We start from the raw sequence: 12618 nt of genomic DNA, 5'->3' as shown, positions 1-12618 counted from the left end.
ATTATACAAGCATACTGACGAACTTGCACAATTAGCGCATGTTCTTTTCCGCTTTTGTTTACTGTTTTAGAATCCAAGATGAACAATAGACGTACTATTTACAGAGTATAGTCCAACCTGTCTTTTTAGGTCACTGAAGACAAACAGAAGAAGTGGCCACGGTAAACAGGTGACCCTACTAAACAGGTTTTTCAACACACGTTTTTTTGTATTTGAAAGTGAAAATATATTGCCACTATAGATAGGTGACCTGTATAGAGAGGAGGCCACTAATACAGGTTTTGTTATATATATTTCAAAATATGTCATGGCAGTGTGTTTATTTGCATATACTGAGTTTCACAAAAACAAAACAGTACATTAGCTTGCTAACTGAATTTTTTAAAGTACGTTTCCCGTTTGGGGTGGGAATTTTCAGAACAACAGGTGACTCGACATTGTATAATTATTTTAAGTTCTCCACCAAAACAGAGTGTTTCAACTATCTTACAGCATACTATTGGCTGGTGAATACTGCATGGGTCAAACGGAAATCCCAAACCAAGACACTGTACTCCTCTAACTAAAGCAAATTTAGCACATAATAATGATGATAATAATAAAACTGCATTTATATTGCGCCCAATACGAAATACCGTCTCTATATAAAGCACTTTACAGAATCGGATATTTTTATTGGCCCGGTCTTCAGATTCATTAGGGACTTTTAGATTTTGCACGACGGAGAACGTGGACTGCCCTTTTAAGGCAATGTGACATATTTTTAAGGCACTGGCAGTGACGTCACATTGCCTTAAAAGGGCAGTCCACGTTATCCGTCGTGCGAATCTGAAAGTCCCTATTCCTGCACAATGTGCATCTACACCTGATTATAATTAATACATGAGAGGTTCAATATAAGACCTGTAGCATGAATGAATACACATGCTTCCCAGGCAAGCCTTGTACTATATACGAGACACAGGCAGAGTCTCGAATAAACAAACACACCGACCATACCTTATGTCTGCAAGCTTCATTTTGTTCTGGCTTTTAGACATACTAAGAAGAAATAGTTTTGATTTTGGTTTCTATATATACCCATTTCCTTTGAAGGGAAGGAACAAAAATACATTGCTTCACAAAAAAATATTAAAAGGAAAAAACTTACAATCAGTGATAAGAATATTTGATCAAGACATATTACAATATATGAAAGTACTACAATTGCAATTGCTACAATTAAAGATTATCAGACTTGATAATTTTCTCCTGAAAGGCACAAACAAATACAGTGCTTCACGTAATATTGAAATTTAAATAATTAGTATGCAATGGACAATGACAGCATTGCATTCAAGAGGTAGAAGTGGCACATCTAAATATTTACCGGTACTTTCTTTAAATCAATTGTATTAAAATAACATATCTTTAACCTTCTAGCACACATGTACCATACATGCAAATGCTAAAACATTTTGAACATTTCCATTTTCGTTTCTGAAATGAGATGTAAACTAAGGCATGTACCGGCCATATCAAAACGTATTAATAGCTTGCTCTGTAAATGTAAATACAGACCATCAGTGAAAAAGAAAGATGATGAAACCTCTAGGCCTCATTTCAGTATTGATAACAAGTTTTATATTTATATAACAAATACATTCTCAGCCAATCGAATGCAACTATTTCAGTAGCTTATAACAGTTATTGAAACTTGTTCTTGATAACAAGTTTCACATTTATAATAATAATAATAATAATAATAATAGCCTAATAGTCTACTCCAAATTTTATTAAACCGAAACGGAAATTCTTTTTGCCCAATTGATCGTGAGCCCGGCAGCCACTGAGCAGCGCCAGATCGACGTTGCTCTATCCCTTACTGTTGAACGCCTAACAAGGTAGCAACAACTCCCATCTTTTAACGTCTTTTGGTATGACGCGGCCGGGGTTCGAACCCACGACCTCCCGGTTGTGAGGCGGACGCTCTACTGACTGAGCCAACACTCAGCCAACATTCCCAGCCAATCGAATGCAAACATTTCAGTAGTTTATAACAGTTATTGCAACTTGTTATTGATAACAAGTTTTACAATTCTATAACAAAAATATGTTCTCAGCCAATCAAATGCAACACTTTCAGTAGCTTATAACAGTTAGACAACTTGTTAGACACTAGTTTCCCAAAATACAATTTTTTTTTCAGGGGTCCCAAAATTTGGAACGACAAAACAATAGATATTCGACTGAGCCCATCACTAAATAGTTTTAAAATAAAATTTAAACTGTACTTATTAAGACAATACTCAATAGTGCAATAACCTAATATTCTTAATGTTCATTAGACAGAAAAGTGTGTGTTGGTGTGTTTGGGAGAGAGTGTATGTGTGAATGCAAATTATTTCCTTTTTTCTTCCTTTTATAACAAATAACAAATTTAAATAATGTACTTAGTTTCTTATATAATTCCTGGAGACATACTTTTACATAAGACCCGGCCTTCCTGTCTAGTCTCCAAATACTTTCATTAATGTACATGTTTTGAATGTTTTCCCCTTGTTCCTCATGTCTTCTCCACTTGTGTAATTCTGATGTTATATATTGATACATGTATTATATTTTAACTTTTATATGTTTGTTTTCCTTTGTATATTTTTAATGAAAGTATTGAATAAAGTGAACTTGAACTTGAAGTTATTGAAACTTGTTCTTGATAACAAGTTTTATAAAACAATTTCTAGGTGTCAAGGTCAATACATCCTGACATCCAAAAGTTTAGAGTTAATTGAATTGTGGGTTCTACAACAATATAAGTTCAATGTTGTTCAGTACATTTCTCAAGTAATAAAAGATGTTATAGAGATAACAGTGCTTCACAGGCCATAATTTGCAACATTCTACTAAAGTTATAAAATTTGAAATTGAGAGAAAAAATGTCAATACAGATGACCATGCCTAAAGATGATTAGTAGGATATTACAACCGTGGTTGCTTTAGTTATGTTATATATTTATATGTCAGAGTTGAAAATGCCGCACTTTTATATATATACGTATATATATATATTGAAATATTATATTGCCCCACAAGAACACATAGTAAAACTAAGATAAACTTTTTTTTTTCAAGGGAAGACAAATGCACAGCCTCCTTGCATTATACAATGAGGTATTTAATACCATACTGAGCTATACATTTTTCAAGAGTAGTCAAAAATGGAGGAAGGCTTGAAAATATCAATTTTTCTTTACAGAATTCAATTTGCTATTTACTTCATACATGTAATTTGCAACATTGGACAGTTTATCATGTGATGGGGTAAGTCATTTTCACGAAGGTTTATAATACCGAAGGTTCGTTGTTTTCCAGGTCACCATTTTGTAGGATCATGGTTTATAATTCCGAAAATAAAATAGGGTTCATAATTCCAAAAATGAAAAAGGGTTCATAATTCCGAAAATGAAATACGGTTCATAATTCCAATGGTTCACAGTACTGAAAGAGACGGAGAACCCTGTGTCATTTTTTTCCGGATTATACCCACATTTCATTTTTGAAATTACGAAACCTCAGAATAGTGAAACCCATTTTACTTTTGGAATTATGGACCAGAAGAATGCAACAATTAAGCAGAATTATGAAGTCCTAGCATATTCATGGTTTGATGGTTTGTTTTAACTGACTGCTAAGAAAGCATGTACGCTTGTAAGTGAGCAACCAGGGGACTGAAGGCTGTAAGTCCTCTACGAGGGACTTGGTAATGAGGATTAATGCCTTACCAAAGGGCACTAGAGCATAGACTTGGTTTCAAACTTGGGAACAATGCTTAGCATTGAACCATTGCGGTTCCTCCTATGGTAAAATTCTAGTTCGGTATCACAAACCTTTGGATTTATGAACCTTCAGAAAAACAAGCTAGTGTCTCCTTTGTGCATGGCAGTGTGCACACACACACACACACACATACACACTGATCAAGCATAAACCCCATATAGAACTACTCCTATCATGAGAACAAAGACACATGTGACGTTGAGAATAATCTTATCTCTCTTGGTCTGAACAATCTTTGCCATCTGTAAGGACTCCCGAGCTTTAAGCTGAACGCTGCTTGTGGACTCCCGATTGGAGAGGCCACAGAACCAATTAAAAGATCTATGCCACCAGCTCTCATCTTCATCTGAACCTTTGAAATAAAACAAAAAAAGGAGAAAAGTTGAGTTCCATGTGCAGTGTATACATCAATTACATTTTTACTGGTAAAAGTACCACTGTGAAACCATAATCTTTTGGGTGAAAAGAGATCAAAAAATGAATTAAATAAACATAAAACGTGATGGGAAAATGAAGAAATCAGATAATTGAGAAAACTAGATGGAATTCGACTGCGTGCAGTCGAAAATGATGCCTCCGTTATAGAGCAATTTTACAAACCAAAACAGAAAAAAAAAATTGAATTCACGTTCAATGGTAATCCATTGACAGGTTCTCAGAATATTGTGATTACAAGCAATTTCTCATATACATATATGACCCTTTGATCTTTGACCTCATGACCATAAAATCTACTCAGTTCATTGGCTCTGCAAGATGTTCTGAGTTAAATAGTAATCCATCTGTCAGTTCTAATGAGAATGCGTTCACAAGCTATTTTTGCATACATAATGGGCCCATGACCTTTGACCTTATGAACCAAGAATCTACTCAGTTCATTGGCTCTGCAAGTAACAAACATGACCTAATTTTGGCATGAATCCATCAATCGGTTCTTGAGATAACGCGATCACAAGTTTTTTTTGCATTCATAATGTGCGCTGTGGCCTTTGACCTTTGACCTACGTGCTCCAAAATCTAATCAGATTGTCTTCCTATGGTGATACACACTATCATTAAGTTTGAAGTTTAAATCTCTAGTGGTTCTTGAGATATTATGATAACAATCTCAATGTATGGAATTTCATAAGTTGACCTCTGTGACCCTTGACCTTTGACCTACGTGCTCCAAAATCTAATCAGATTGTTTTCCTATAGTGATACACACTATCACTAAGTTTGAAGTTTAAATCTCCAGTGGTTCTTGAGATATCATGATAACAATCTCAATGTATGGAATTTCATAAGTTGACCTCTGTGACCCTTGACCTTTGACATACGTGCTCCAAAATCTAATCAGATTGTTTTCCTATAGTGATACACACTATCACTAAGTTTGAAGTTTAAATCTCCAGTGGTTCTTGAGATATCATGATAACAATCTCAATGTATGGAATTTCATAAGTTGACCTCTGTGACCCTTGACCTTTGACATACGTGCTCCAAAATCTAATCAGATCGTCTTCCCATGGTGATACATACTATCCTTAAGTTTGAAGTTTAAATCTCAAATGGTTCTTGAGATATCGCGCTAACAAACTCAATACAAGGAATTTCATAAGTTGACCTCTGTGACCTGTGACCTTTGACCTACGTACTCCAAAATCTAATCAGATCGTCTTCCTATGGTGATAAATACTATTCCCGAGTCTTAAGTTTAAATCTTAAATGGTTCTTGAGATATTGTGATAACGGTCAAACGGGACGGACGTACGGACGGACAACCCGAAAACATGATGCCTCCGGCACCACCTTCGGTGGCGGAGGCATAAAAAGTGTCTTTCTGCAAAACATGGCAACGACTTGCCAAAATGTTCCATTAACTGGTACTTTGTAAATGTATTTTCTTTTTGAGAGGCAATCCTAACTGGATAAAAAGTGCAATAATCTATCAGAATATGTTAGGAAAATCTGGAATAGTTTGATGCAAAGTGATTATATTTATATTTATGATTCTAACCTTGAGAGTCATTCTTGTCTTGTGGGTCGATCTCATGTCCTGCTTCATCATCAAGCTCTAAAGGTGCATACTTGTCATTGGTGCGTGTACTGCCATCCACCTCTTCCTCCTCCTCCGTGCCTGCCTGGTAAGCCATGATGTCCCATCTTTCAGCTTTGCTAAACCTCGTCCAGAACGTCAAACGATACAGCTGAAGAATATCAATCAAGAAAACAAAGCACCTTTCAATTTATATAACCTGTTAACCTGTTACCCTTAAAGGTAATACAAAGTTTTGGGAAATTTTGAAAATTGGGTGGGTAGTGAATCTTTACAATTTTGATATATTTGGATGCCCCTGTGGATGTATTATAAGCCCTCAAAAAAATTAGCCCCTAAAACACTTCTGTTTTCGAGAAAAATTGAATATAAAAATTTACCGGTGCTCCCGGTAAATTTTGATAAATTTCCAATAGCGCCTATAGCCGTACAATGGTAGCTGCGACCATGAAAATCTCAGAAGATATAGTTGGGATACATAATTTCCAAACGGGAATAGCTAATCGGTCGATTTTAGTAAAGAAACATTGTTTTATAGCTTAATTAATATCTTGACCTTGAGAGGGAGCTAAACAACATAAAGAGTTTATTATTTATAATTTCATAACTTTAGACTCGATTTCAACCGCGACAACGATCAATTTATATTGTTTGAACGCATATGCTTCCAATATGTTAATTTGAACCAAATTCATGACCCCATACCAAAACTTTGTAATACCTTTAAACGTGTGAACTGGTATCACAAATTTACAACTCTTGAATAGAATATACAGTAGGCTTGCGGATGCACCATGTGAGAGAGAGGGAGGATTGAGGAGTCCTGAAAAGGACTCTCTGTAATCTTTCTTGAGGGTGTGTAGTCCTGAAAAGGACTGTTGGTTATCTTTCTTAGCATATAGTTTTAAGGAGAACTATAGCGCTTGGAGAGGATGGGTGGCGGGAGAGGCTCGATGTTTCGAACAGGTTGACTATCCGTTGTCGGGATAGAATGTTTTTCATTTCCTGTGGCATGACGTTGCAAGGGTTTCAGAAGTGGTCTAGTTTGAGATGGGTTTTAAAACAGGAGTGCATGGACTGGTTTGAGATGGGTTTTAGAAAAGGAATAGTCTGGTTTGAGATGGGTTTTAGAACAGGAGTGGTCTACAACCCAAATGAGATGAGTTTTAGAACAGAAATGGTCTACAACCCAACGAGATGAGTTTTAAAACAGGAGGGGTCTACAACCCAATGAGATGAGTTCTAAAACAGGAGTGGTCTACAACCCAATGAGATGAGTTTTAAAACAGGAGTAGTCTACAACCCGATGAGATGAGTTTTAGGAAAGGAGTGGTCTACAACCCAATGAGATGAAATTTAGGAAAGGAGTGGTCTACAACCCAATGAGATGAGTTTGAGGAAAGGAGTGGTCTACAACCCAATGAGATGGGTTTTAGGAAAGGAGTGGTCTACAACCCAATAAGATGGGTTTTAGGAAAGGAGTGGTCTACAATCCAGTAAGACGAGTTTTAAAACAGGAGTGGTCTACAACCCAATGAGATGAGTTTTAGGAAAGGAGTGGTCTACAACCCAATGAGATGGGTTTAAGGAAAGGAGTGGTCTACAACCCAATGAGAAGAGTTTTAGGAAAGGAGTGGTCTACAACCCAATAAGATCAGTTCTAAAACAGAAGTGGTCTAAAATCCAATGAGATCAGTTCTAAAACAGGAGTGGTCTACAACCCAATGAGATGAGTTTTAAAACAGGAGTGGTCTACAACCCAATGAGATGAGTTTTAAAATAGGAGTGGTCTGCAACCCAATTAGATGAGTTTTAAAACCGAAGCGGTCTGCAACCCAACTCCTTCATCCAATACTCCACCCGCACCAATTGTTTTAAACACTCCTACATTCCACGTACCATCAAGGACTGGAACTCACTACCCTCCGACATCCAAAGGACCACGAACATTGACACCTTCAAACTCCAAGCAACCAACTTTTTCCGCAACCAAGACTCAAGCAATAAGAACTAAACAAGCACAGTGCGCACCCCCTCATTCCTCCTCGCTTGGTTCCTAACGGAACGTTGAGGAGTACTCCCGAAGAAGAAGAGATGAGTTTTAAAACAGGAGTGATCTACAACCCAATGAGATGAGTTCTAAAATAGGAGTAGTCTACAACCCAATGAGATGAGTTTTAAAACAGGAGTAGTCTACAGCCCGATGAGATGAGTTTTAGGAAAGGAGTGGTCTACAACCCAATGAGATGAGTTTTAGGAAAGAAGTGGTCTACAACCCAATGAGATGAGATTTAGGAAAGGAGTGGTCTACAACCCAATGAGATGAGTTTTAGGAAAGGAGTGGTCTACAATCCAGTGAGACGAGTTTTAAAACAGGAGTGGTCTACAACCCAATGGGATGAGTTTTAGGAAAGGAGTGGTCTACAACCCAATGAGATGGGTTTTAGGAAAGGAGTGGTCTACAACCCAATGAGATGAGTTTTAGGAAAGGAGTGGTCTACAACCCTATAAGATCAGTTCTAAAACAGGAGTGGTCTACAACCCAATGAGATGAGTTTTAGGAAAGGAGTGGTCTACAACCCAATGAGATGGGTTTTAGGAAAGGAGTGGTCTACAACCCAATGAGATGAGTTTTAGGAAAGGAGTGGTCTACAACCCTATAAGATCAGTTCTAAAACAGGAGTGGTCTACAACCCAATGAGATGAGTTTTAGGAAAGGAGTGGTCTACAACCCAATGAGATGGGTTTTAGGAAAGGAGTGGTCTACAACCCAATAAGATCAGTTCTAAAACAGGAGTAGTCTACAACCCAATGAGATGAGTTTTAAAACAGGAGTGGTCTACAACCCAATGAGATGAGTTTTAAAACAGGAGGGGACTACAACCCTATAAGATGAGTTTTAGGAAAGGAGTGGTCTACAACCTAATAAGATCAGATCTAAAACAGGAGTGGTCTACAACCCAATGAGATGAGTTTTAAAACAGGAGGGGTCTACAACCCAATGAGATAAGTTCTAAAACAGGAGTGGTCTACAACCCAATGAGATGAGTTTTAAAACAGGAGTAGTCTACAACCCGATGAGATGAGTTTTAGGAAAGGAGTGGTCTACAACCCAATGAGATGGGTTTTAAAACAGGAGGGGTCTACAACCCAATGAGATCAGTTCTAAAACAGGAGTGGTCTACAACCCAATGAGATGAGTTTTAAAACGGGAGTGGTCTACAACCCAATGAGATGAGTTTTAAAACAGGAGTGGTCTACAACCCAATGAGATGAGTTTTAAAACAGGAGTGATCTACAACTCAATGAGATGAGTTTTAAAACAGGAGTGGTCTACGACCCAATGAGATGGGTTTTAAAACAGGAGTGGTCTACAACCCAACAAGATGAGTTTTAAAACAGGAGGGGTTTTTAAATTAAGCGAGAGTGATCTACAGCCCACTGAGGTGAGTTCTCAAACAAGAGTGGTCTACAACTCAATAAGATGAGTTTTAAAACATCAGTGGTCTACAACCCAATGTTATGATTTTTAAAACAGGAGTCATGTGGTTTGAGATTGGTTGTGATATAAAAACTGAAAGGCTTACATATTTCTTTGGTATAGGTTTGGTGAAGAGACTGATACTGATGACAATCAGCATAGTCCATAGATAGAGGAATAGAGCAAAGTACATGTAGTGAATGAGTAGATGTTTGATGGCGTCAGGTCTATGATCCTCCTCTCCACAACCAGGTGATGGGTAGATGAAGTCCAGCACCATACGTATCAAACCAATGATGAAGGCACTTGTTAATCCCCAGAAGGCACCTGCTTCATTGATGCGTTCCCATAGCAATGCAACAGTGAACAGCCCTACGGAACAAACAAAAAACAATGTTACAGTTATATTAACATGTGCAATCACTGCTAAATTTACTAATTTGATTAACAAAAAACATTGGAATGCACCTTCGCCTGAACTGAACATAACCTGCATGTTGCCATGCACTGTCTTTTATGATTCATATTAGTAGCGAGGGAACATGCTAGTTATGCTCAGTTCAGGGGGAGGTGCATTCTAATGTTTTTTGTTAATCAAATTAGTAATTTAGCAGTGATTGGCAGAAGATGTCATCAGCAGAATCTTGGTTTGGAAGCTTTTTCGTGGGCGGATCAAAGTAATCTGAAGAAAAATAGCAGAACAATTATTATAAAATATATGGCACATGTTTAGATATTGTTTTGGCGACATAAGTGATGATCAGGGTATTACAAATCGACACAAGTCAACATGCATTTGCATTGCATAGGACCTTTAAATTGCCAGTTCTCTGAATCTGATTAAATGAGATTTTGAAACAACAGCCATTGAACTACAAAAAAAATCACTAAATATGTCCATTTGATTGGTGATGACATAACTTGAAATTGGTTGTTTCTTCACAATTAGAGGAAAGATTATCTGTTTTGGTTAACTCTCACTCGTTGTGCTGCAAGCTTCACCAGATTGATAACCTAGTCCATATACACATCCCCCAGAGCATGACAATTCCATGAACGAAGACATAAGACAATATACTCTTTCTTCAACGTACGTTCCCATTCTACCACACGTACTGCATCTGCACTAGCTGCCTCAGCAACAGCTACGACATAGGTCTAAAGAAGCTTGCAGGATAGCAAGCGAAATCGTGTCGAAACAGGTCATTTTTTGGATGATTGTGAAGAAAAGGGGGTGACAGTAGACGCTAAAAAAAATTTAAAAAAAATTCTCCCCTAAATCATGCCCCCCTTGAGTAAAAAAAAGAGGGCATCTAACAACATTCCCCCCTTTAGAGTAAGACAAATTGGGAAATAATAGGAAAGAATAGAGAAAATAAGGAGAAAAGCAGGATAAAATCGGGAAGAAAACAAATCAGGTAAACAAAAACAAAAAAATTGGGAAAAAAAAATCAAAAAAATCAGGAAACCGATTTAAATTCAGGTTTTTATCCGGCCTGGAAGAAAGGACTAATTTTTCAACACCAAACTACCAATATGAGGTGAATAGAATGAAAATCTATACTGACCAGCAATGGATGGAGCAAGATAAGCGGTGATCTGCTGTATGTAATGGAAGAGCTGTCCACCTTCTCCACTCATCACTATAGGAACCCAGAGCACACTGATACCAACCAGAATGACCACAAACACCCTGGAAACAAAATGTATCACTTCATTCATTTATTATTCCATTCTGGAAATAATCTACCTAAAGTAGTACCGGTATATCTTTTCAAAAAGATCAAATCTTTGTTCAATATTAGAGGAGGCGTGATAGCTCAGTCGGTAGAGCAGTGGTCTTGTAATCCGGTGACCCGGGTTCGAAACCAAGGCGATGCACTAGTGCCCTTTGGTAAGGCATTAATCCTCATTACCAGGTCCCTCGGAGAGGACCTAAAGCCGTCAGCCGTCTGGTTGCTAACTTACAAGCATTTATGCTTTCTTAGGAGTCAGGTAAAATATCCACCACCATTCACGTGTCAGAGTTAGAGGATTTTGTTACTATTATTTAGCCAAGATAATGTCGGGGTGAGCTTTGATAACAAGTAAAAAGGGTTGCAAATTTCAGCTCGACTGTTCTGCAAATGATTATAATGCAGAACAGACAGAAAATTTGATTTCACACTTCTTTACCAAAATAATAAACAAACATCTGTTCATTTGTTCATTTTGAAAAGATAAAAGGTTCCTATTCCCGGCCCCCCCACTCCGAGAACGGACGGACCCCATGCGTGTTGCCAAAATGTCCTTTTCGTAACAAAAGAAAAAGGTTGACCCGTATTGACTTTACACACCGGACTTTTGCTGAAAAGGGGGGGGGGGGGGTCGGTTGGAACAGGCATATGCGTACCCTAAATAACACTGAGTGGGGGGGGGGGCCGGGTTCCTATTCCTTGTGCATTACGTAACAGTGTTTTTAAACTATTACCCCGGTGTTGAATTGTGCAAATGCATTTAGTAAAAGAAGGATAAGAAAGAGAAACTGTTATTACATCTGAAATATTTAGTTCAATTCACCTACAATTTTGCTCTTGAATAAATAACATATTATTAAAGGGGAAAGTCCAGCCTATTTGCAAGTTGAATTGAATAAATACCGGGAGAGAAAAATTTAGCAAACAAAAAACAGTGAAAGTTTTGTCAAAAATTGGATTAAAAAAAATTGGATAAAAAAAAGAGAAAGTAATGGAATTCTAAAGTTTCACATAGTTTCATGAAGCCATGCAGCAGTGATACATGTATGCATCACATCAGCTGTATGTAAATTGGCAAGTCAGTGATGTCATCCCCTCAATTTCACTCTATCCTTTTTATACATAAAATTAACTTTAAAAATTACTTTTCCGATTAGGGAATGTAAAATATGGCTTGAATCCTCATGGAATATGTGCAAAATCACCATTACTGCAAGTTATTGTACTATAAAGGAAAAGTTGTATGTGCTTGTTAAAAAAAAGGGAGAAGAACTTTAAATTTCATGCTGAACCGGTCCCTGAACCAGCCTAGCATAGACTGGTCCAGGAAGTGAGTGCATGAGAAAGGGGTCTATTACACTATGAACATGACGGACAAAGAAAATGGACAAAATATACAGTTCCTCATTCTACCCTCACCAATTGCTGAGGTAGACATAGGAACATCCCTTCCCTGCTATTATGTAAAAATGTGTAGAACATGTGACACCTGTTCTATGCATTTTTACATAATTAAATAGCAGTGAAGGAATGTTCCTTTGTCTACC

At 37.4% G+C, this 12618-nt stretch overlaps 1 protein-coding gene across 1 annotated transcript in view; it reads right to left on the bottom strand.

The window, feature by feature from the left end:
* Positions 1-3872: 3872 nt before the first annotated feature.
* The window catches only part of LOC583473 (sodium/glucose cotransporter 4), a 35400-nt gene continuing 26654 nt past the window's right edge, over positions 3873-12618 (bottom strand). Inside the window, exons 10-13 of the mRNA XM_030987894.1 lie at positions 10904-11028; positions 9442-9707; positions 5816-6005; positions 3873-4168 (exon numbers count right to left, since the gene is read on the bottom strand). Of these exons, the coding sequence (XP_030843754.1) occupies positions 3957-4168; positions 5816-6005; positions 9442-9707; positions 10904-11028 (793 nt within the window). The 3' untranslated portion in view covers positions 3873-3956. The remainder of the gene's footprint in view (positions 4169-5815; positions 6006-9441; positions 9708-10903; positions 11029-12618) is intronic.

This window comes from Strongylocentrotus purpuratus, unplaced genomic scaffold (assembly GCF_000002235.5).
Source record: "Strongylocentrotus purpuratus isolate Spur 01 unplaced genomic scaffold, Spur_5.0 spur5_scaffold_17, whole genome shotgun sequence".
Classification (NCBI taxonomy): Eukaryota; Metazoa; Echinodermata; class Echinoidea; order Camarodonta; family Strongylocentrotidae; genus Strongylocentrotus; species Strongylocentrotus purpuratus.
Note: the sequence above shows the minus strand (reverse complement) of the source record. Positions and strands in the feature narration are given on the sequence as shown.